Here is a 25,399-nt window from a genome sequence, read left to right as displayed (position 1 = left end):
TGTGAATTTGGATTCTGGGCTCCCCCGGTGGCTACTGGTGGAATTGAACTGGTGTCTTCATCTTCTCTGTTCACCTGTTCCCATCAAGATGTGGGAGTCGCTATATAACCTTGCTGCTCTGTTAGTTGCTTGCCGGTCAACAATGTTATCAGAAGCCTCTCTGTGCTTGTTCCTGCTCCTAGACAACTACTAGATAAGTTGGACTCTTGTCCATGTTTGTTTTTGCATTTTTGTTCCAGTTCACAACTGTAGTTTCGTTACTGTGTCTGGAAAGCTCTTGTGAACAGGAATTGCCACTCTGGTGTTATGAGTTAATGCCAGAGTTTTAAAGTAATTTCTGGATGGTGTTTTGATAGGGTTTTCAGCTGACCATGAAAGTGTCCTTTCTGTCTTCTGCTATGTAGTAAGTGGACCTCAAATTTGCTAAACCTATTTTCATACTACGTTTGTTATTTCATCTTAATTCACCGCCAATACATGTGGGGGGCCTCTGTCTCCTTTCGGGGTATTTCTCTAGAGGTGAGCTAGGACTAATATTTTCCTCTGCTAGCATTATTTAGTCCTCCGGCTGGTGCTGGGCATCTAGAATCAACGTAGGCATGCTACCCGGCCACTGCTAGTTGTGCGTTAGGTTTAGTTCATGGTCAGCTCAGTTCCCATCTTCCAAGAGCTAGTTCCTATATATGCTGATGCTATGTTCTCTTGCCATTGAGAACATGACAGTTTGACCGGCCAACTAAAGGGTTAAAATCCTTGGCTGAGAAAGGAGAGAAATAAGAAGTCTGCTGAGATTTTTTTTTTTTTTTTTTTTTTTTTTTTCTCCTTCTAATCTTTGAATGGCTCTGTGTCCACCTGTTTGTAATGGATCTTCAGAGTGTAACTGCAGGTTTGAATAATCTCGCCACGAAGGTACAAAATTTGCAAGACTTTGTTTATCATGCACCTGTATCTGAGCCGAGAATTCCTTTGCCGGAATTTTTCTCGGGGAATAGATCTGGGTTTCAGAATTTTCGAAATAATTGCAAATTATTTTTGTCCCTGAAATTTCGCTCTGCCGGAGACCCTGCACAGCAAGTCAGGATTGTGATTTCCTTGCTCCGGGGCGACCCTCAAGACTGGGCTTTTTCATTGACACCAGGGGATCCTGCGTTGCTCAATGTGGATGCGTTTTTTCTGGCCTTGGGGTTGCTTTATGACGAACCTCATTTGGAGCTTCAGGCAGAAAAAACTTTGATGTCCCTATCTCAGGGGCAAGATGAAGCGGAAATTTACTGCCAAAGATTCCGTAAATGGTCTGTGCTTACTCAGTGGAATGAGTGCGCCCTGGCGGCGACTTTCAGAGAGGGTCTCTCTGATGCCATTAAGGATGTTATGGTGGGGTTCCCTGTGCCTGCGGGTCTGAATGAGTCCATGACAATGGCTATTCAGATCGATAGGCGTTTGCGGGAGCGCAAACCAGTGCACCATCTGGCGGTGTCCACTGAGAAGTCGCCAGAGAATATGCAATGTGATAGAATTCTGTCCCGAAGCGAGCGGCAGAATTTTAGACGGAAAAATGGGTTGTGTTTCTATTGTGGTGATTCTACTCATGTTATATCAGCATGCTCTAAGCGCACTAAAAAGCTTGATAAATCTGTTTCCATTTGCACCTTACCGTCTAAGTTTATTCTATCTGTGACCCTGATTTGCTCTTTGTCATCTATTACCACGGACGCCTATGTCGACTCTGGCGCCGCTTTGAGTCTTATGGATTGGTCCTTTGCCAAACGCTGTGGGTATGATTTAGAGCCTTTGGAGACTCCTATTCCTCTGAAGGGGATTGACTCCACCCCATTGGCTAATAATAAACCACAATACTGGACACAAGTAACTATGCGTATTAATCCGGATCACCAGGAGATTATTCGCTTTCTGGTGCTGTATAATCTACATGATGATTTGGTGCTAGGATTGCCTTGGCTGCAATCTCACAACCCAGTCCTCGACTGGAGAGCTATGTCTGTGTTGAGCTGGGGATGTAAGGGGGCTCATGGGGATGTACCTGTGGTTTCCATTTCATCATCTATTCCCTCTGAAATTCCTGAGTTCCTGTCTGACTATCGTGACGTCTTTGAAGAATCCAAGCTTGGTTCGTTACCTCCGCACCGAGAGTGCGATTGTGCCATAGATTTAATCCCGGGTAGTAAATACCCAAAGGGTCGTTTGTTTAATCTGTCTGTGCCTGAACATGCTGCTATGCGAGAATATATAAAGGAGTCCTTGGAAAAGGGACATATTCGTCCATCGTCATCTCCCTTAGGAGCCGGTTTTTTCTTTGTGTCAAAAAAAGACGGCTCTTTGAGACCATGTATCGATTATCGGCTTTTGAACAAAATCACTGTTAAATATCAATACCCATTGCCGTTGCTGACTGATTTGTTTGCTCGCATAAAGGGGGCCAAGTGGTTCTCTAAGATTGACCTTCGTGGGGCCTATAATTTGGTGCGAATCAGGCAGGGGGATGAGTGGAAAACCGCATTTAATACGCCCGAGGGCCACTTTGAGTATTTAGTGATGCCTTTTGGTCTTTCAAATGCTCCGTCAGTTTTCCAGTCCTTTATGCATGATATTTTTCGCGATTATTTGGATAAATTTATGATTGTGTATCTGGATGATATTCTGATTTTTTCGGATGACTGGGACTCTCATGTCCAGCAAGTCAGGAGGGTTTTCCAGGTTTTGCGGTCTAATTCTTTGTGTGTGAAGGGTTCTAAGTGTGTTTTTGGGGTACAGAGGATTTCCTTTTTGGGATATATTTTTTCTCCCTCTTCCATTGAAATGGATCCTGTCAAGGTTCAAGCTATTTGTGATTGGACGCAGCCCTCTTCTCTTAAGAGTCTTCAGAAATTTTTGGGCTTTGCTAACTTTTATCGTCGATTTATTGCTGGTTTTTCGGATATTGCTAAGCCATTGACCGATTTGACTAAGAAGGGTGCTGATGTTGCTGATTGGTCCCCTGACGCTGTGGAGGCCTTTCGGGAGCTTAAGCGCCGTTTTTCCTCTGCCCCTGTGTTGCGTCAGCCTGATGTTGCTCTACCTTTTCAGGTTGAGGTCGACGCTTCTGAGATCGGAGCTGGGGCAGTGTTGTCGCAGAAAAGTTCTGACTGCTCCGTGATGAGGCCTTGTGCCTTCTTTTCCCGTAAATTTTCGCCCGCTGAGCGGAATTATGATGTTGGGAATCGGGAGCTTTTGGCCATGAAGTGGGCTTTTGAGGAGTGGCGCCATTGGCTTGAGGGGGCCAGACATCAGGTGGTGGTATTGACTGACCACAAAAATTTGATTTATCTTGAGACCGCCAGGCGCCTGAATCCTAGACAGGCGCGCTGGTCATTATTTTTCTCTCGGTTTAATTTTGTGGTGTCATACCTACCAGGTTCTAAGAATGTTAAGGCGGATGCCCTTTCTAGGAGTTTTGAGCCTGACTCGCCTGGTAACTCTGAGCCCACAGGTATCCTTAAGGATGGAGTGGTATTGTCAGCCGTTTCTCCAGACCTGCGGCGGGCCTTGCAGGAGTTTCAGGCGGATAGACCGGATCGTTGCCCACCTGATAAACTGTTTGTTCCTGATGATTGGACCAGTAGAGTCATCTCTGAGGTTCATTCTTCTGCGTTGGCAGGTCATCCTGGCATTTTTGGTACCAGGGATTTGGTGGCAAGGTCCTTCTGGTGGCCTTCCCTGTCACGAGATGTGCGAGGCTTTGTGCAGTCTTGTGACGTTTGTGCTCGGGCCAAGCCTTGTTGTTCTCGGGCTAGTGGATTATTGTTGCCCTTGCCTGTTCCTAAGAGGCCTTGGACGCACATCTCGATGGATTTTATTTCAGATCTGCCTGTTTCTCAGAAGATGTCTGTCATCTGGGTGGTGTGTGACCGTTTCTCTAAGATGGTCCATTTGGTTCCTCTGCCCAAGTTGCCTTCTTCTTCCGAGTTGGTTCCTCTGTTTTTTCAAAATGTTGTTCGTTTGCATGGTATTCCTGAGAATATCATTTCTGACAGAGGGACCCAATTCGTGTCTAGATTTTGGCGGGCATTCTGTGCTAGGATGGGCATAGATTTATCTTTTTCGTCCGCTTTCCATCCTCAGACGAATGGCCAGACCGAGCGGACTAATCAGACCCTGGAGACATATCTGAGGTGTTTTGTGTCTGCTGACCAGGATGATTGGGTTGCTTTTTTGCCATTGGCAGAGTTCGCTCTCAATAATCGGGCCAGCTCTGCCACTTTGGTGTCCCCGTTTTTCTGTAATTCGGGGTTTCATCCTCGATTTTCCTCTGGTCAGGTGGAATCTTCGGATTGTCCTGGAGTGGATGCTGTGGTGGAGAGATTGCATCAGATCTGGGGGCAGGTGGTGGACAATTTGAGGTTGTCCCAGGAGAAGACTCAGCTTTTTGCCAACCGCCACCGTCGTGTTGGTCCTCGGCTTTGTGTTGGGGATTTGGTGTGGTTGTCTTCTCGTTTTGTCCCTATGAGGGTCTCTTCTCCTAAGTTTAAGCCTCGGTTCATCGGCCCGTATAAGATATTGGAGATTCTTAACCCTGTTTCCTTCCGTTTGGACCTCCCTGCATCCTTTTCTATTCATAACGTTTTTCATCGGTCATTATTGCGCAGGTATGAGGTACCGGTTGTGCCTTCCGTTGAGCCTCCTGCTCCGGTGTTGGTTGAGGGTGAGTTGGAGTACGTTGTGGAGAAAATCTTAGACTCTCGTGTTTCCAGACGGAGACTCCAGTATCTGGTCAAGTGGAAGGGATACGGCCAGGAGGATAATTCTTGGGTGAATGCATCTGATGTTCATGCCTCTGATTTGGTTCGTGCCTTTCATAGGGCCCATCCTGATCGCCCTGGTGGTTCTGGTGAGGGTTCGGTGCCCCCTCCTTGAGGGGGGGGTACTGTTGTGAATTTGGATTCTGGGCTCCCCCGGTGGCTACTGGTGGAATTGAACTGGTGTCTTCATCTTCTCTGTTCACCTGTTCCCATCAAGATGTGGGAGTCGCTATATAACCTTGCTGCTCTGTTAGTTGCTTGCCGGTCAACAATGTTATCAGAAGCCTCTCTGTGCTTGTTCCTGCTCCTAGACAACTACTAGATAAGTTGGACTCTTGTCCATGTTTGTTTTTGCATTTTTGTTCCAGTTCACAACTGTAGTTTCGTTACTGTGTCTGGAAAGCTCTTGTGAACAGGAATTGCCACTCTGGTGTTATGAGTTAATGCCAGAGTTTTAAAGTAATTTCTGGATGGTGTTTTGATAGGGTTTTCAGCTGACCATGAAAGTGTCCTTTCTGTCTTCTGCTATGTAGTAAGTGGACCTCAAATTTGCTAAACCTATTTTCATACTACGTTTGTTATTTCATCTTAATTCACCGCCAATACATGTGGGGGGCCTCTGTCTCCTTTCGGGGTATTTCTCTAGAGGTGAGCTAGGACTAATATTTTCCTCTGCTAGCATTATTTAGTCCTCCGGCTGGTGCTGGGCATCTAGAATCAACGTAGGCATGCTACCCGGCCACTGCTAGTTGTGCGTTAGGTTTAGTTCATGGTCAGCTCAGTTCCCATCTTCCAAGAGCTAGTTCCTATATATGCTGATGCTATGTTCTCTTGCCATTGAGAACATGACAGGCTCCGCTCCGTCTTCAGCGTCTTCTGCAGTGACGCTCAGGTCAGAGGGCGCGATGACGTGGTTAGTGCACGCTCTCTGCTTGAACGTCAGTGCTGAAGATGGAGCGGCGCCGGAACGAGGAGCAGGTGAATATTGAAAGTGCTGGGGGCCTGAGCGACGGAGAGGTGAGTATGCGATTTTTTTTTTTATCGCAGCAACAGCAAATGGGGCAAGTGTCTCTATGGAGCATCTTATGGGGCCATAACGTTTGTGCAGCACTATATGGGGCAAGTGTCTTTATGGGGCCATAATCAACGTTTGTGCAGCACTATATGGGGCAAGTGTCTGGGGCCATAACATTTGTGCAGCACTATATGGGGCAACTGTCTATATGGGGCCATAATCAACATTTGTGCAGCACTATATGGGGCAAGTGTCTGGGGCCATAACGTTTGTGCAGCACTATATGGGGCAAGTGTCTGTATGGGGCCATAATCAACTTTTGTGCAGCACTATATGGGGCAAGTGTCTGTATGGGGTCATAGCGTTTGTGCAGCACTATATGGGGCAAGTGTCTGTATGGGGTCATAGCGTTTGTGCAGCACTATATGGGGCAAGTGTCTGTATGGGGCCATAATCAAGGTTTGTGCAGCACTATATGGGGCAAGTGTCTGTATGGGGTCATAATCAACGTTTGTGCAACACTATCTGGGGCAAGTGTCTGTATAGAGCATCTTATGGGGCCATAATCAACGTTTGTGCAGCACTATATGGGGCAAATATCTTTATGGAGCATCTTATGGGGCCATAATTAACGTTTGTGGAGCATTATTTGGGGCAAGTGTCTGTATGGAGCATCTTATGGGGCCATAATCAAGGTTTGTGCAGCACTATATGGGGCAAATATCTTTATGGAACATCTTATGGGGCCATAATCAACATTTGTGGAGCATTATATTGGGCAAATGTGTCTATGGAGCATCTTATGGGGCCATTATTAACCTTTATGCAGAATTATATGGGGCATATTTTAATATGGAGCATCATATGGGGCCATCATAAACTTTATGGCGCATTATATGGGGCTCCTGATTCAATATGGATATTCAAAAACACTTAACCTACTGATGTCTCAATTAATTTTACTTTTATTGGTATCTACTGTATTTTTACTTTTGACATTTACCGGTAGCTGCTGCATTTCCCACCCTAGGCTTATACTCGAGTCATTAAGTGTTCCCAGTTTTTTTGTGGCAAAATTAGGGGGTAAGGCTTATACTCGGGTCTGCTTATACTCGAGTATATACGGTATACAATTTTGGTGCAGATATGTTCTTTTGATAGCCCGTTATTGCATTTTAATGCAATGTCGCAGTGACCAAAAAAAGTAATTCTGGGGTTTCTAATTTTTTTCTCGCTACGCCATTAAGCGATCAGGTTAATCCTTTTTTTATTGATAGATCAGACGATTCTGAACGTGGCGATACCAAATATGTGTATATTTGATTTTTTTACTGTTTTATTTTGAATGGGTCGAAACGGGGGTGATTAAAACTTTTATATTTTTTTTATTTTTTTCATATTTTTTAAAACATTTTTTTCTACTTTTGCCATGCTTCAATAGAGTCTATGGGAGGCTAGAAGCTGGCACAACTCGATTGCCACTGCTACATAGGAGCGAAGCTCAGATCGCTCCTATGTAGTAGAATAGTTGCATTGCTATGAGCGCCGACCACAGGGTGGCGCTCATAGCGATCTGGCATCAACATTTAAGTAGTTAATAGCGGCGGGTGAACCGCGTTTCCACCCTCCGCTATTGTGGGCACATGTCAGCTGTACAACACAGCTGACGTGTCCTGGCTTGGATGTGGGCTCACCGCTGGAGCCCGCATCAAAGCAGGGGATCTGACCTCAGACGTACTATCCCGTCCGATGTCAGAAAGGGGTTAAAGAGAACCTGGTACTTGCTCCAAAAAACTGAGTACAAGTTTTTTGAATTCTCAACATCCATGATAGGTTAAATAGAATAAGCATAATAAGTTTTAAAGAATAAACATATTAAAGAGGACATGTCACTTACTCCTCAAAAATATATTAACCCCTTTACCCCAAGGGTGGTTTGCACGTTAATGACCGGGCCAATTTTCACAATTCTGACCACTGTCCCTTTATGAGGTTATAACTCTGGAACGCTTCAACGGATCCTGATGATTCTGACAATGTTTTCTCGTGACATATAGTACTTCATGACAGTGGTAAAATTTCTTTGATATTACTTGCGTTTATTTGTGAAAAAAATGGAAATTTGGCGAAAATTTAGAAAATTTCGCAATTTTCCAACTTTGAATTTTTATGCAATTAAATCACAGAGATATGTCACACAAAATACTTAATAAGTAACATTTCCCATGTGTTTACTTTACATCAGCACAATTTTGGAACCAAAATTTTTTTTTGTTAGGGAGTTATAAGGGTTAAAATTTGACCAGCAATTTCTCATTTTTACAACACCATTTTTTTTAGGGACCACATCTCATTTGAAGTCATTTTGAGGGGTCTATATGATAGAAAATAACCAAGTGTGACACCATTCTAAAAACTGCGCCCCTCCAGGTTCTCAAAACCACATTCAAGAAGTTTATTAACCCTTCAGGTGTTTCACAGGAATTTTTGGAATGTTTAAATAAAAATGAACATTTAACTTTTTTTCACAAAAAATTTACTTCAGCTCCAATTTGTTTTATTTTACCAAGGGTAACAGGAGAAAATGGACCAAAAAACTTGTTGTACAATTTGTCCTGAGTATGTCGATACCCCATATGTGGGGGTAAACCACTGTTTGGGCGCATGGCAGAGCTCGGAAGCGAAGGAGCGCCATTTGACTTTTCAATGCAAAATTGACTGGAATTGAGATGGGACGCCATGTTGCGTTTGGAGAGCCCCTGATGTGCCTAAACATTGAACCCCCCACAAGTGACACCATTTTGGAAAGTAGACCCCCTAAGGAACTTATCTAGATGTGTGGTGAGCACTTTGACCCATTAAGTGATTCACAGAAGTTTATAATGCAGAGCCGTAAAAATAAAAAATCATATTTTTTCACAAAAATGATATTTTTGCCCCCAATTTTTTATTTTCCCAAGGGTAAGAGAAGAATTTGGACCCCAAAAGTTGTTGTCCAATTTGTCCTGAATACGTTGATACCCCAAATGTGGGGTAAACCACTGTCTGGGCGCATGGCAGAGCTCGTAAGGGAAGGAGCGCCATTTGACTTTTCAATGCAAAATTGTCAGGAATTGAGATGGGACGCCATGTTGCGTTTGGAGAGCCACTGATGTGCCTAAACATTGAACCCCCCACAAGTGACACCATTTTGGAAAGTAGACCCCCTAAGGAACTTATCTAGATGTGTGGTGACTGGTGAGCACTTTGACCCATTAAGTGATTCACAGAAGTTTGTAATGCAGAGCCGCAAAAATAAAAAATCATATTTTTTCACAAAAATGATTTTTCGCCCCCAATTTTTTTTTCCCAAGGGTAAGAGAAGAAATTGGACCCCAAAAGTTGTTGCCCAATTTGTCCTGAGTACGCTGATACCCCATGTGTGGGGGTAAACCACTGTTTGGGCACATGGGAGAGCTCGGAAGGGAAGGAGCGCCATTTGACTTTTCAATGCAAAATTGACAGGAATTGAGATGGGATGCCATGTTGCGTTTGGAGAGCCCCTGATGTGCCTAAACATTGAAACGCCCCCAAGTGACACCATTTTGGAAAGTAGACCCCCTAAGGAACTCATCTAGATGTGTTGTGAGAGCTTTGAACCCCCAAGTGTTTCACTACAGTTTATAACGCAGAGCCGTGAAAATAAAAAATATTTTTTTTCCCACAAAAATTATTTTTTAGCCCCCAGTTTTGTATTTTTCCAAGGGTAACAGTTGAAATTGGACCCCATTAGTTGTTGTCCAATTTATCCTGAGTACGCTGATACCCCACATGTAGGGAGGAACCACCGTTTGAGCGCATGGCAGAGCTCGGAAGGGAAGGAGCATCATTTGGAATGCAGACTTAGATGGATTGGTCTGCAGGCGTCACATTGCATTTGCAGAGCCCCTAATGTACCTAAACAGTAGAAACCCCCCACAAGTGACCCCATATTGGAAACTAGACCCCCAAGGAACTTATCTAGATCTGTTGTGAGAACTTTAAACCCCCAAGTGTTTCACTACAGTTTATAACGCAGAGCCGTGAAAATAAAAAATCCTTTTTTTTCCACAAAAATTATTTTTTAGCCCCCAGTTTTGCATTTTTTAAAGGGTAACCATTGAAATTAGACCCCAAAAGTTGTTGTCCAATTTGTCTTGAGTACGCTGATACTGCATATGTGGGGGGTAACCACCGTTTGAGCGCATGGCAGAGCTCGGAAGATAAGGAGCGTCATTTGGAATGCAGACTTAAGGCCCCGTCACACACAGCGACGCTGCAGCGATACAGACAACGATGCTGATCGCTTCAGCGTCGCTGTTTAGTCGCTGTGTGGACGCTGGGGAGCTGTCACACAGACCGCTCTCCAGCGACCAACGATGCCGAGGTCCCCGGGTAACCAGGGTAAACATCGGGTTACGAAGCGCAGGGCCGCGCTTAGTAACCCGATGTTTACCCTGGTTACCAGCGTAAAAGTAAAAAAAAAACAAACACTACATACTTACATTCCGGTGTCTGTCCCCCGGCGTTCTGCTTCTCTGCACTGTGTAAGCACAGCGGCCGGAAAGCAGAGCGGTGACGTCACCGCTGTGCTGTGTTTTCCGGCTGGCCGGCGCTCACAGTGCAGAGAAGCACAGCGCCGGGGGACAGACAGCACGCTGTCTGGGGGAGTACGCTGATACCGCATATGTGGGGGGTAACCACCGTTTGAGCGCATGGCAGAGCTCGGAAGATAAGGAGCGTCATTTGGAATGCAAACTTAAGGCCCCGTCACACACAGCGACGCTGCAGCGATACAGACAACGATGCTGATCGCTGCAGCGTCGCTGTTTAGTCGCTGTGTGGACGCTGGGGAGCTGTCACACAGACCGCTCTCCAGCGACCAACGATGCCGAGGTCCCCGGGTAACCAGGGTAAACATCGGGTTACTAAGCGCAGGGCCGCGCTTAGTAACCCGATGTTTACCCTGGTTACCAGCGTAAAAGTAAAAAAACCCAAACACTACATACTTACATTCCGGTGTCTGTCCCCCGGCGTTCTGCTTCTCTGCACTGTGTAAGCACAGCGGCCGGAAAGCAGAGCGGTGACATCACCGCTGTGCTGTGTTTTCCGGCTGGCCGGCGCTCACAGTGCAGAGAAGCACAGCGCCGGGGGACAGACAGCGGAAGGTAAGTATGTAGTGTTTGTTTTTTTTTACTTTTACGCTGGTAACCAGGGTAAACATCGGGTTACTAAGCGCGGCCCTGCGCTTAGTAACCCGATGTTTACCCTGGTTACCAGTGAAGACATCGCTGAATCCGTGTCACACACACCGATTCAGCGTTGTCAGCGGGACCTCAACGACCAAAAAAAGGTCCAGGCCATTCCGACACGACCAGCGATCTCACAGCAGGGGCCTGGTCGCTGGTACGTGTCACACATAGCGAGATCGCTACTGAGGTCGCTGTTGCGTCACAAAACTTGTGACTCAGCAGCGATCTCGCTAGCGATCTCGCTATGTTAGACGGGGCCTTTAGATGGATTGGTCTGCAGGCGTCACATTGCGTTTGCAGAGCCCCTAATGTACCTAAACAGTAGAAACCCCCCACAAGTGACCCCATATTGGAAACTAGACCCCCCAAGGAACTTATCTAGATGTGTTGTGAGAACTTTGAACCCCCAAGCGTTTCACTACAGTTTATAACGCAGAGCCGTGAAAATAAAAAATTATTTTTTAGCCCCCAGTTTTGTATTTTCCCAAGGGTAACAGGAGAAATTGGACCCCAAAAGTTGTTGTCCAATGTGTCCTGAGTACGTTGATACCCCATATGTTGGGGTAAACCCCTGTTTGGGCGCACGGGAGAGCTCGGAATGGAAGGAACACTGTTTTACTTTTTCAACGCAGAATTTGCTGGAATTGAGATCGGACGCCATGTCGCGTTTGGAGAGCCCCTGATATGCCTAAACAGTGGAAACCCCCCAATTATAACTGAAACCCTAATCCAAACACATCCCTAACCCTAATCCCAACGGTAACCCTAACCACACCCCTAACCCTGACACACCCCTAACCCTAATCCCAACCCTATTCCCAACCTTAAATGTAATCCAAACCCTACCACATTTTGAGAGCTATAATTTTTCCATATTTTGGTCCACTGAGTCATGTGAGGTCTTGTTTTTTGCGGGACGAGTTGACGTTTTTATTGGTAACATTTTTGGGCAAGTGACGTTTTTTGATCGCTTTTTATTTTGTGAGGAAGAATGATCAAAAACCAGCTATTCATGAATTTCTTTTGGGGGAGGCGTTTATACCTTTCCGCGTTTGGTAAAATGGATAAATCAGTTTTATTCTTCTGGTCAGTACAATTACAGCGATACCTCATTTATATCTTTTTTATGTTTAGGCGCTTTTATACGATAAAAACTATTTTATAGAAAAAAATTATTATTTTTGCATCGCTTTATTCTGAGGACTATAACTTTTTTATTTTTTCTTTGATGATGCTGTATAGTGGCTCGTTTTTTGCGGGACAAGATGACGTTTTCAGCGGTACCATGTTTATTTATATTCGTCTTTTTGATCGCGTGTTATTCCACTTTTTGTTTGGCGGTATGATAATAAAGTGTTGTTTTTTTCCTCATTTTTTTTTGCGGTGTTCACTGAAAGGGTTAACTAGTGGGATAGTTTTATAGGTCAGGTCGTTACGGACGTGGCGATACTAAATATGTGTACTTTTATTGTCTTTTTTTTTATTTAGATAAAGAAATGTATTTATAGGAAAAATATATTTTTTTTGGGGGGGGGAATTTTTGGGGGGATTTTTTTTTTTTTTTTACACATGTGAATATATATTTTTTTACACTATATCATTGCCCCGGGGGGGGGCATCATGTTATAGTGTAAGATCGCCGATCTGACACTTTGCTGTGCACTGTGTCAGATCGGCGATCTGACGTGCACAGATCCAGGCTTCCCGGCGCCTGCTCTGAGCAGGCGCAGTGAAGCCACCTCCCTGCAGGACCCGGATGCCGCGGCCATCTTGGATCCGGGCCTGCTGCAGGGAGGAGGAGGTAAGAGACCCTCGGTGCAACGCGATCACATCGCGTTGCACCGGAGGTCTCAGGGAAGCCCGCAGGGAGCCCCCTCCCTGCGCGATGCTTCCCTGTACTGCAGGTACACTGCGATCATGTTTGATCGCAGTGAGTCGGGGGTTAATGTGCAGGGGGTGGTCCATGACCGCTCCTGGCACATAGTGCCGGATGTCAGCTGCGATAGTCAGCTGACACCCGGCCGCGATCGGCCGCACTCCCCCCGTGAGCGCGGCCGATCCCATATGACGTACTATCCCGTCGGTGGTCATATGGGCCCACCCCACCTCGACGGGATAGTACGTCAGATGTCAGAAAGGGGTTAAACTTGTAAAAATCACTGAACACCACTGATTCTGCTGCTCTTTTCTGTTTTGCGCTGTGACACTCCATTACAGAGATATTCACATTTGTTGCTGTTGTAGCACAGTTTTTGAAATCTCTGCTTGTAGTCCAACTGGTCATATCTTCAGAGTCTTTTCTGGGGGCATGAGCTTTCACCCCTCCTAAGTGTATTTGTCACAAGTGTGTCACATCCTCCTGGGAGATCTGGAGTTAAGCGATCATTAAGCATTGGAAATTGCAGTTCTTCCATTTAGCCTGTGTGTTTTGTTCCTCATATTACATAGTTACATAGTTATTAAGGTTGAAGGAAGACTTTAAGTCCATCTAGTTCAACCCATAGCCTAACATGCCCTAACATGTTGATCTAGGGGAAGGCAAAAAAACCCCATGTGGTAAGAGTAAGCTCCACCACGGGGGAAAAAAATTCCTTCCCGACCCCACATACGGCAATCAGACTAGTTCCCTGGATCAACGCCTTATCAAGGAATCTAATATATATACCCTGTAACATTATACTTTTCCAGAAAGGTATCCAGTCCCCTCTTAAATTTAAGTAATGAATCGCACATTACAACATCATACGGCAGAGAGTTCCATAGTCTCACTGCTCTTACAGTAAAGAATCCGCGTCTGTTATTATGCTTAAACCTTTTTTCCTCCAGACGTAGAGGATGCCCCCGTGTCCCTGACTCAGGTCTATGATTAAAAAGATCATCAGAAAGGGCTTTGTACTGTCCCCTCATATATTTATACATTAAAATAAGATCACCCCTTAGTCTTCGTTTTTCCAAACTAAATAGCCCCAAGTGTAATAATCTATCTTGGTATTGCAGACCCCCCAGTCCTCTAATAACCTTGGTCGTTCTTCTCTGCACCCGCTCTAGTTCAGCTAGGTCTTTATTATACACCGGAGACCAGAACTGTGCACAGTATTCTAGGTGTGGTCGCACTTATTAAATGGACTTTGTTTCCTTTGGGTCTGAAGAGGCTAAAGACTCTTTGGTTGGAGTAATGCAGCTCCATCTTACAGATGCTCCTGATCTGCTCATTTTCTTCCTTTATAAAACCTGGCTAGACCCTTTCATCCCTGACTGTGAAAGTTTTACTTCCTGGCTTAATGGAGATGGTGTGCTGATGTTGCAGTGTGTAGTTGCTACTGGAGATTTTTGGATGCTGTTTTCAGGTGTATGCTTTCTCAATCATCCTATTCCCATTTGGTTAATATCTGCCAATCCTTCCCGTTATTTCCCGTTATTTCTCCCTGCCCTTGATAAGTGTCTTTTATGTAAGTTGCTTTTTGTTATCCCTATTTGTCTTACGTGTTTATACACTAACTAGCTATTGAACCCGTTCTACGCCCAGGTGGCGAGCATTTATATTGGTATATGGTCTCCATCCTGGTATGTGCTGCTCCCATCTTGCTCTCCCATCTTGTCATGTGCTGCTCCATCCTGCGCCCCCATCCTGTCATGTGCTGCTCCATCCTGCGTCCCCATCCTGTCATGTGCTCCCATCCTGCGCCCCATCCTGTCATATGCTGCTCCATCCTACACCCCCATCCTGTCATGTGTGTGCCCCCATTCTGTCATGTGCTACTCCCATCCTGCACCCCCATCCTGTCATGTGTGCGCCCCCATTCTGTCATGTGCTGCTCCCATCGTGCGCAATCATTCTGTCATGTGCTGCTCCCATCCCGCGCCCCCATTCTGTCATGTGCTGCTCCCATCCCGCGCCCCCATTCTATCATGTGCTGCTCCCATCCCGCGCCCCCATTCTATCATGTGCTGCTCCCATCCTGCGCCCCCATTCTGTTGTAATGTGCTGCACCTATTTTGCCTGTTCCTGTTTCCATTCTGCCATATGTTGCTCCCATCTTTCTCTCTCCGGCTCTACTGCCCGAGTGCGGCTGTGCTGAGTGTGGGCGGCTGTGCTGAGTGCGGGCGGCTGTGCGTGGCGGTGCTGAGTGCAGGCGGCTGTGCGTGGTGGTGCTGAGTGCGGGCAGCTGTGCGTGGTGGTGCTGAGTGCGGGCGGCTGTGCGTGGCAGTGCTGAGTGCGGGCGGCTGTGCGTGGCGGTGCTGAGTGCGGGCGGCTGTGCGTGGCAGTGCTGAGTGCGGGCGGCTGTGCGTGGCGGTGCTGAGTGCGGGCAGCTGTGCGTGGCGGTGCTGAGTGCGGGCGGCTGTGCATGGCGGTGCTGAGTGCCGGCGGATGTGCGTGGCTGTGGTGAGTGCCGGCGGCTGTGGTGAGTGTGGGCGGCTGTGCATGGCTGTGGTGAGTGCGAGCGGCTGTGCGTGGCTGTGCTGGGCACCGAGTGCTGGGGGCCTGAGCAGGCGGGGACACCGGCGCGCTGTGGGGGTCAGGTGCCGGAGTCGCCGCTAGCTCAGGCCCCCGGCACTTGCTATATTTTCCTGTCCCCCATTCCATCGATGCACGCTGCTCCATCCTCCACATCCTCTGGCTGTGACTGTTCAGTCAGAGGGCGGCGCGCATTAAGCGCGTCATCGTGCCCTCTGAACTGAACGTCACAGGCAGAGGATGTGGAGGATGGAGCAGTGCTCATCGATGGAACAGGGGACAGGTAAATATAGCATACTCACCCTCCTGGCTCGTCCCTGCTTCTCCGTTGGAGATCGCGGTGTGCGTTCAGTGCTTACACATACCGCGATCTCCTGGGAGCGTCACTCTGTGGGGTCCAGACTGCGCCGGCGCTTGCGCAGTCTATAAAGGCTTTGGACAGAGTGACGCTCCCAGCGTTATATTATAGATATATCTGTCCCAGGCCCCCTCCCAGGGGACAGCTTAGGTCATATCAGGAGCATAGTAAGGTTGGAGGCTCAGGCCTCTCTACCATCAAGAGTACCCTCGGGACAGGGATAGTTAGGGTCCCAGTACCAGGGATAGTTTGAGGCCCTCCTTACTTACCGAAGACCATCACAGTATGGCAGTATTCATTCTGTATAACTAGTATGCTCATTTTATTGGATGTGGTATTGAGAAAACTAATACTAATAAAGGGCATTTTTATATATTGTATTGTTTATGAAATTCTTTTTTCTAGGTTGTTCTAATGTGTTTATAATGTAATTTTTTTCCTGGCTATGAACTTCGTCAAGAATCTCTAGATGACCAATCTTGTGGAAAAATATACAATATATAAATGTTTCATTCCTGATTTCCTCCTTTGTCTTTATACTCAATTACGGGAATCTATGTGTACATTCTTATAGAACATTCTATTCTTCATGTTTAGTCACAATGTTCAGTGTTCATGAGTCAGTCCACTAAGTTTCAGGTGTACTACATCTTATCTCCTTCTTGTTATATAATGTATGATGATTGTCCACGTCTAATACTTACATTTGTCCAAGTCCAAATATATCCATCAATATTTAATACAGGCAACACATGGAATGTCAAACTGTCCAAAAGCCTAGTCATTTCCTTGTCCTTTCCATAAGTTCTTATTGCCTGATTAGGATGTAAAAAATGGAATATTTGTATTCAATGTACATTTTGTATAAAACCTAAAACAGGAACACAAGTGTTTCCTAAAGGGCTTTACAACTTCAATAAAACAAGAGAACAAAAGGAACAGCTTGGAGCAGGCGAGCAGTCACATGACTTGTACTGAGAGAGTACTTTAGAGTTTCTATTTCTTAATTCAACAACTTTCTGTCCCATTACCTCTGTTACAAACCACTGACAGAATGCTGGAGAGATCCATTCCCGAGCATGGATTCCACATTCTAGGAAGACTCCTTTCTTGGCAGATTTTTGATTTCCAATCTTTAAAAGGTGAAATGAAAAACATAATTATAGTTTGATACCAATAAAGTAATATAAAGAAATAAAAAGTTAATTTAAAGAAAGTGTTTATACTCATTAAGAAAACCACTCTCCAGGTTCCCTGTTCGGGTATATTGTATTATTAGAGTCTATATTACAGGAAACCTATGTACTACAACCCCTGGCAAAAATTATGGAATCACCGACTTTGGAGGATGTTCATTCAATTGTTTAATTTTGTAGAAAAAAAGCAGATCACAGACATGGCACAAAACTAAAGTCATTTCAAATGGCAACGTTCTGGCTTTAAGAAACACTAAAAGAAATCAAGAACAAAAAATGTGGTAGTCAGTAATGGTTACTTTTTTTAACCAAGCATAGGGAAAAAATTATGGAATCACTCAATTCTGAGGAAAAAATTATGGAATCACCCTGTAAATGTTCATACCCAAAAATAACACCTGCATGAAATTAGATCTGCTCGTTAGTCTGCATCTAAAAAGGAGTGATCACATCTTGGAGAGTTGTTGCACCAAGTGCCAAAGTTGCCATTTGAAATGACTTTAGTTTTGTGCCATGTCTGTGATCTGCTTTTTTCTACAAAATTAAACAATTGAATGAACGTCCTCTAAGGCCGGTGATTCCATAATTTTTGCCAGGGATTGTAGAAGCTTTAGAGTCACTAAACTAATAACATTGCTGGCCATAAATACATATATCTATATACAATCCAAATAGAGCAAGGAAGCATAGGTCGAAAGAGTAAAATTAATTCATCTTTATTAACACAATAAATCTAAAATAGAACAATAACAATAAAAATGTAGAAACAGATACAGAAAAAAGATACTACCTGCAAGGGTAATATACCAAATGTCTAATACAGACTGAAGTCTTCATACAAAGGGCATAGATGCCATAGACTGCCAAGCGGATACTTATGAATACACGACCTTATACTGAGGGCTCAAAAAACAGCCAGGAGGTACATTTATTTGACAAGAATATTGTCAAAATTCCAGATGGCTGACTAAATATAAAGGTAGTACATCAATATTCCCAATCAACCTGACACCATGACACCATTTAAAGAGTAAATATTCAAGCAACACATTTGAGTTTACTGGCTAATCCCAGTTATACTGTATATAGAAACTGCTAAACATGCAAATATATATGTGCATCTAAATACACAGACTGCATAAAGTGCATAGTGCTAAAAAAGTGGGTCACCAGAGACTGCAAAGATGTCATCAGCTGCTAGACATGTAACTAGATGTAAATTCAGTTAACGAGTTGATTAGGAGTGTCTAACTGGTCTGTAGGAGCCAGAACTCGTAATGGTTGGTAGGGGATCAAATACTTATTTATCACTGCAAAATGCAAATAACTTTATATAATTTGTGCAATGTGATTTTTGGGATTTTATTTTTGATAATCTATCTCTTAATGTTAAAATTAACCTACCCTTAAAATTATAGACTGTTCAAGTCATTGTCAGTGGACAAACTTATCAAATCAGCAAGGAATCAAATACTTATTTCCTTCACTGTATACAGTTATAAAAAATCTTTGAGAAAAGCACTGTTAGATCTTTATGCAAATGAGGCTAAAGTTTCAAGGAAGGGGTCCGATTCCCAGCTAGTACAGTAATTCTCCGTTTTTTTCCCTGCCTCCTGCTAGTCCTTATGTATTTGTTGTCTATGCATGTGCCACTGTATCATTGCTATCAACAGCATTGAAAAGAGATCATTCAAGGTAATAATGTAGAGCAGACATGGGCAAAGTGGAGCCTGCGGGCCACATCTGGTTCTCTGGCTGTCGAGTCCGGCCCATGGACCGAAGGGCAGAAACACACCATTCCCTTCCCACCATCCATTCACTGCCGCTGGTCTCTGCATCCTCTGAATCCTGACATGGGTGAAGCTAGGTTGGGGAACATGCTGTATATCATTGGCTATGTGGGGCACATACTGTATATCAGAGGCTACGTGGGACACATGCTGTGTATCAGGCTACGTGTGGCACATGCTTTATATCAGAGGCTACATAGGGTACATGCTTTACATGGAAGGCAGCATGGGGCTCATACTGTATATAGGAGGCTATGTGGGGGCTCATCATGTATGAAGCAGTCTAGGTGGGGGCTCCTATTCTATATATTCGAGGCTAGGTGGGGGCTTTTATGACTTCTTCAATCCTCCCTAGACCTCCTGCTCTTATTCACACATATTCGTTCCTCACACAACCGCCTCCAAGATTTCTCTCGAATAGACCCCATCCTCTGGAATTCCAAGCCTCAACACATCCGATTATCCACCACCCTCGGATCCTTCCTACGGAACCTGAAAAGCCATCTCTTCAGGAAAGCTTACAGTCTGCAATAACTATTCTGCCGCCTCACCATTATGAGAACTGCCGCACCCCTGACCTTCTGTCTCTTCCCCATTATCCCGTAGCATGTAAGTCGGCAAGGACAGGGTCCTCTCCCCTCTGTACTAGTCTGTCATTGTAAATTTGTTTACTGTAAACGATATCTATAACTTTGTATGTAACCCCTTTCTCATGTACAGCAGCATGGAATTAATTTAAATAAATAGTAATAATAATAATAATATATAGGGCTTTGTGCAGACTCATATAGTATATAGGGGGATGTCAGCATACTTAATTCTGTTCAATACTAAGTCATACAATTAATATTAATATAAAATTATTATAATTAGTGTTAATATTAATATTGAACAGAATTAATTTTAGCCTATTGATTCGGCCTCCACAACAGTCACTGTCTCTCATGTGGCCCCTTGGGAAAATTAATTGCCCACTCCTAATGTAAAGGATCGATGCACTACAGGGGAAATCGGCCTGCCCTCTGTCATGGGTGTATGGGCTCCATTCAAATTTTGAACAAAGAACCCTTGCATTATTGCTCACGACCCCAATGGCATTTGGACCTTTGCTGCTTATATATGTTACCAGTACGCAGGGGCGGATTATCAGAGGGTCAATATGGGCGGTAGCCCAGGGCCCAGTGGCTTGGGGGGGCCCTGGGCCACCGCAGATTGACCCTCTGATAATCCGCCGGAGTGTGACTGAATTCCCGACCCGCCGGCATTTATGTGCCCCGCCCCCCGGACCCGGTGGGCAGAGAGAGGGGGTCCACATCGGGCCCCTTCTCATCTGCTCACCGGGCCCCTTCCGGCGCTGCGGCGCTTTCCTATTGAGGTGCGTGCGCGCGCCCGCACCTCAATAGTTAACAACAGCCGCCAGCCAGCCAATTGGAGGCTGGCAGCTGAAGTCGGCCGCAGCTCACACGTCGCCGGCGTCTGACGTCATTGTCAGTCGCCGGCGAGTGTGCGCTGCTGGAGGGAGCTCGCCGCGTGGAGCGCTGGTAAGGTGAGGAGACTGTTTGTTTTTTTTTGTTTTGTGTTTTAATAAGCTAACGGTGGACAGTGGACACACTGGGGGCAATGCTGGAGGACACACTGGGGCAATGCTGGAGACACTGGGGCAGATTGCTGGAGACACTGGGGCAGATTGCTGGACACACTGGGGCAGATTGCTGGAGACACTAGGGCAATGCTGGAGACACTGGGGCAGATTGCTGGAGACACTGGGGCAATGCTGGAGACACTGGGGCAGATTGCTGGAGACACTGGGGCAATGCTGGAGACACTGGGGCAATGCTGGAGACACTGGGGCAGATTTCTGGAGACACTGGGGCAATGCTGGAGACACTGGGGCAATGCTGGAGACACTGGGGCAATGCTGGAGACACTGGGGCAGATTGCTGGAGACACTGGGGCAGATTGCTGGAGACACTGGGGCAGATTGCTGGAGACACTGGGGCAATGCTGTAGACACTGGGGCAGATTGCTGTAGACACTGGGGCAGATTGCTGTAGGCACTGGGGCAATGCTGGAGACACTGGGGCAATGCTGGAGACACTGGGGCAGATTGCTGGACACACTGGGGCAATGCTCGAGGACACACTGGGGCAGATTGCTGAACACACTGGGGCAATGCTGGAGGACACACTGGGGCAGATTGCTGTAGACACTGGAGCAATGCTGGAGTACACACTGGGGCAGATTGCTGGAGACACTGGGACAATGCTAGAGACACTGGGGCAGATTGCTGGACATACTGGGGCAGATTGCTGGACACACTGGGGGTAATATGCTGGAGACAATGGGGCAGATTGCTGGACACACTGGGGGCAATGCTGGACAATTGGACATACTGGGGCAGATTGCAGGACACACTGGTGGTAATATGCTGGACACACTGGGGCAATATGCTGGACATACTGGGGCAGATTGTTGAACACACTGTCTGGGGGCAATAAGCTGGAGTCAGACACTGGGGCAGATTGCTGGAGACACTGTCTGGGGGCAATGCTGGACACACTGGGGCAGATTGCTGGTTACTGGCACAATATGCTGGACATACTGGGGCAGATTGCTGGACACACTGGGGGTAATATGCTGGACACACTGGGGCAGATTGCTGGACACACTGGGGGCAGGACTGGAGGCATGGGCAGAATGTAGACACGGGGCAGAATGAAAGACATGGGGCAGGATTGGATCATGGGGCAGGAGAATACGATGGAGACAGATGGGGCAGGATGGGGAGATCACATGGGGTAGAATGGATACTCATGAGTGCAGGATGGGAGAACATATGGCAGGAGCCAGGAATGAGACACACGGGGCCAGGGTGGGGAATATTATTACCATAGGGGCTAATTAAGAGATATTATTACTGCAGTGATGTATTTATTTTATTTTTTGAGTATACTGTTTTAAATGGGGGGGCGGTCCTGTTACTGTGCAGAGTGACTCTATATCGCCTTTTTTTCTCCATGTGTAATGTAGAAGTTGTGAAAAATTAAGTAATGTGTTCTGCAAGCAGAGCTCGAGATAACTGTGTTATTTCCTGCAGAAACGAGTCCTGGCTGGAAGAAATGATGGCGGTCTGTGCTGGATGAAAGATGAAGGACTTCACCTAGAGACGTCATTGGTGAGTCAGTGTTACCTATACATTGACACTATACACTATACTATATACAGAGGTCCTGTGTACAATGTCACCAGTGATCACTGTATTACCTATACACTATATACAGAGCTCCTGTGTATAATGTCACCAGTGATCTCTGTATTACCTCTACACAGACACTGCATACTAAGTATAGATCTCCTGTGAATACTGGCACTTATGGTGATAGTATTGTGTTGTTTTTTTTATTATTACTGATCAGTATTGTAGTATTCAGTCACTATGTGGTGGTAATATGTGGTCTGGAAATGGTGTTGTGGTATTTGTCCCTTGAATGTGCTATTTGGTCACCAAGTGGTGGTAATATGTGGTCTTGACCTGGTGCGGTGGTATTTGTTCCTTGTATGTGATATTATTCGATCACTGTGTTTGTAATTTGTGGTCTGGTCATGGCGCGGTGGTATTTGTTCCTTGTATGTGATATTATTGGTCAAAATATACCTAAATTATATTGCAGATTTTAACAAATATTTCATAGGTTACAGTAGAGTAGGGCCCGTCCATTTTTCTGGAATAATCTGGTTCGGGTATAATATGACCCCCCCCCCCCCCGTCACATGACCCCCCCGTCACATGGACCCCCCGTCACATGACCCCCGTCACATGACCCCCCCCCGTCACATGACCCCCCGTCACATGACCCCCCCGTCACATGACCCCCCGTCACATGACCGGGGGGGGGGCCCACAGTGTCTGAACAGCCCGGGGCCCTGGCTACCCTTAATCCACCCCTGCCAGCACGTATAGCTCTGCTGCCTAAACGCTACAATCACAGCCTTCACTCAGCCTTACATGCATTCTCATCTATGTCACCGACAAAGGTGGGACATGAAAATGCATATGAATATGTAAACAGCAGAGCTAGTGTTGTGTGATATATAGGCAACACAGGGATAAATGCATGCAATGAAAACATACCTGAGTTGTGTTTGCAAAATTGCAAAGTGTAGATGACATAACTTTGCAAACACATCTTCAGACAGTTACTATTTTATATATCAGGTATTACCCACTGTGATATTTTTCTCTTAGTATAATCATTTGAGTGATATTAGCAGTGTTAGATGTGGATAATTCCGTATTCACATTCCTGGACTCAAACCTTACTACTTGTTCAGTGTCTGCTTTTTCCATTTCTGTATGGTCTGTTTTCTTCTCCAGCTATTTTAAATTTTTTTTATAATGTTTGATTCAATAAAATTATTTAATTATTTTGTAATTGATGTTTGGAGGACTTTTTGTTCTACATAATCTTCTGTTTGTTTCACGGTCTTCCGTGTTTTGTATTTGGGGCATTTTTTTTAGTCCTCGACACTTGGCTGAACCATTGACATAGACCTTTGCTCTCTGTTTCTATTGTTCCACAAATATGTGCTAAGGGTTGTGTGTAAACTACCGTATCTGGAGCTGAAGACTGGGAAATGTGATTTCTAGAGACAGTCAGGCTCTGGAACCGGTACCCCCCTCTGCATCCTAATTGAGGGATCGCCCCGTAATTATCTACACCCATAGCTGTCACATACTAAGGTGCTACTGAACTCTTGGGCACGCAAGGCATCAAGATCTGCTGCTCAACAAATCTGCAGACAGTTCAAGCCATGATAGCTGCTCACAGTGGCAAGAGCAACAGGCGGCATGCTGCTGTTGTGTTGAAAAATTGCTCCTGGGACATTTTGGAGAAATGTTCATGCTCCTGGTACCACCACCAAATCAATGTAACACCAAACTGTTATTGTACCTGGAATGAAGGCTAGAGGGGTTTGGCTGCCACCCCACACTATAATAAATGAATATATTTTGAATTTTTTGAATTTTAGAATTTTTTAATCATTGCATGTCATTAACATGTCTATCGAATTTCCAAAGTTTCATGACACATGACAATGTGGTTTGTAGCTATGGATTGATCCACATTTCTCGCACCACTAGATATGACCTCTGCGCATTTCTGACCAATATAAAAGAAATAACAATAGAAATATATGTATAAGAAGACATTTGCATTGTTAAGTATCAGGAATAAGCAGATTTGTACCTTCAGAACCAGCATGGGACGCCCTTCATATGAATTTCCAATCTGTACTATGGAAGCCAAACTTGGGTTATTCAATGAGATGGAGTAAGCCCACATGACAATCTAATGTAACAAGCAAGATATATATTTAAATTCATATTCTTTCAATGACAATCAGATGACTGGTCAGTAGGTTAGAGATGTTTCTGACCTCTTTCCATTCACGGTAGCGAGTCGAGACCTTCTTGTTTTTACTTCCTTTGTTAAATTGATTCTCAATAGCTTTTTGTAAGTCATGAAATATGATCCTATAGGGAAATTTTACAGAATATAATGGCAACGGAAATATAACAGTACATTATGACACATATAAATTACTATGTATTTCTCTCTATATATATTAGGGATGATCATATCAGTAAGTTGCTTATTGACTTCAAATTAAATTTCAAGAAATTAGCAGGTCCCCACAATTTCAAACAATTTTCTCTTCAATTCACAAGGAACTGCCCCCTCTAAAAGCCTTATGCCATTTGACACACTATTGAAGAGTCACAGAGTGGGCTACAAGTGACAACTGTGGTCAAGTCGGCTTCTCTGTACAAAAGAACAAGATTTCTAATAGTGACCAATATAAACTTGTGTTTTTAATATGGCACATTAGTTACATTAATTTAATACATAAATGTTACTTACAATAGAATCTTTAGTTAGGGATTATTTGCCTTATGGCAATACGTAAATAATGAATGAAATACCCTACGCTGATTCTTTTTGAACATTTGATGATGTATTTGTATTCAGGCCCCTGTTGTCTGTTATCCCTAAATTAAATCCTGTTTGACCAAATACCTCCAGAAGTCACATAATTAGTAAATAGAGTCCACCTGTGTGTAATTTATTCTCAGTATAGCTACAGCTGTTCTGTGAAGGCCTCAAAGGTTTATTTGAGAACATTATGGATCATGCAACATGAAAACCAAGGAACACACCATCAAGGATAAAGTTGTGAAGAAAAGTAAAGCAGGGCTAGTTGTAAAAAAAGAATAGCCCAAACTCTGAATATCTCATGGTGCTTTCTCCAATCCATCATCCAAAAATAGAAAGAGTATAGCACAACTACAAACATACCAATACATGTCTGTCCACTTAAACTGACATCCCAAGCAAGGAGAGCACTAATGAGAGAAGCAAACAAGAGGCCCATGGTAACTCTCGAGGAGCTGCATTGATCCACAGCTCAAGTGAGAAAATCTGTCCACAACCCAACTATTAGTCATATACTCCACA

At 44.9% G+C, this 25,399-nt stretch overlaps 1 protein-coding gene across 1 annotated transcript in view; it reads right to left on the bottom strand.

Annotated features, from left to right (window-relative positions):
* The window catches only part of LOC143808308 (mast cell carboxypeptidase A-like), a 116,339-nt gene that overhangs the window by 28,928 nt on the left and 62,012 nt on the right, over nucleotides 1-25,399 (bottom strand). Inside the window, exons 4-7 of the mRNA XM_077290826.1 lie at nucleotides 24,321-24,417; nucleotides 24,131-24,232; nucleotides 16,927-17,028; nucleotides 16,600-16,710 (exon numbers count right to left, since the gene is read on the bottom strand). Of these exons, the coding sequence (XP_077146941.1) occupies nucleotides 16,600-16,710; nucleotides 16,927-17,028; nucleotides 24,131-24,232; nucleotides 24,321-24,417 (412 nt within the window). The remainder of the gene's footprint in view (nucleotides 1-16,599; nucleotides 16,711-16,926; nucleotides 17,029-24,130; nucleotides 24,233-24,320; nucleotides 24,418-25,399) is intronic.

The sequence above is a fragment of the Ranitomeya variabilis genome, chromosome 2 (genome assembly GCF_051348905.1).
Source record: "Ranitomeya variabilis isolate aRanVar5 chromosome 2, aRanVar5.hap1, whole genome shotgun sequence".
Classification (NCBI taxonomy): Eukaryota; Metazoa; Chordata; class Amphibia; order Anura; family Dendrobatidae; genus Ranitomeya; species Ranitomeya variabilis.
This window is presented reverse-complemented; position numbering and strand designations above follow the sequence as displayed.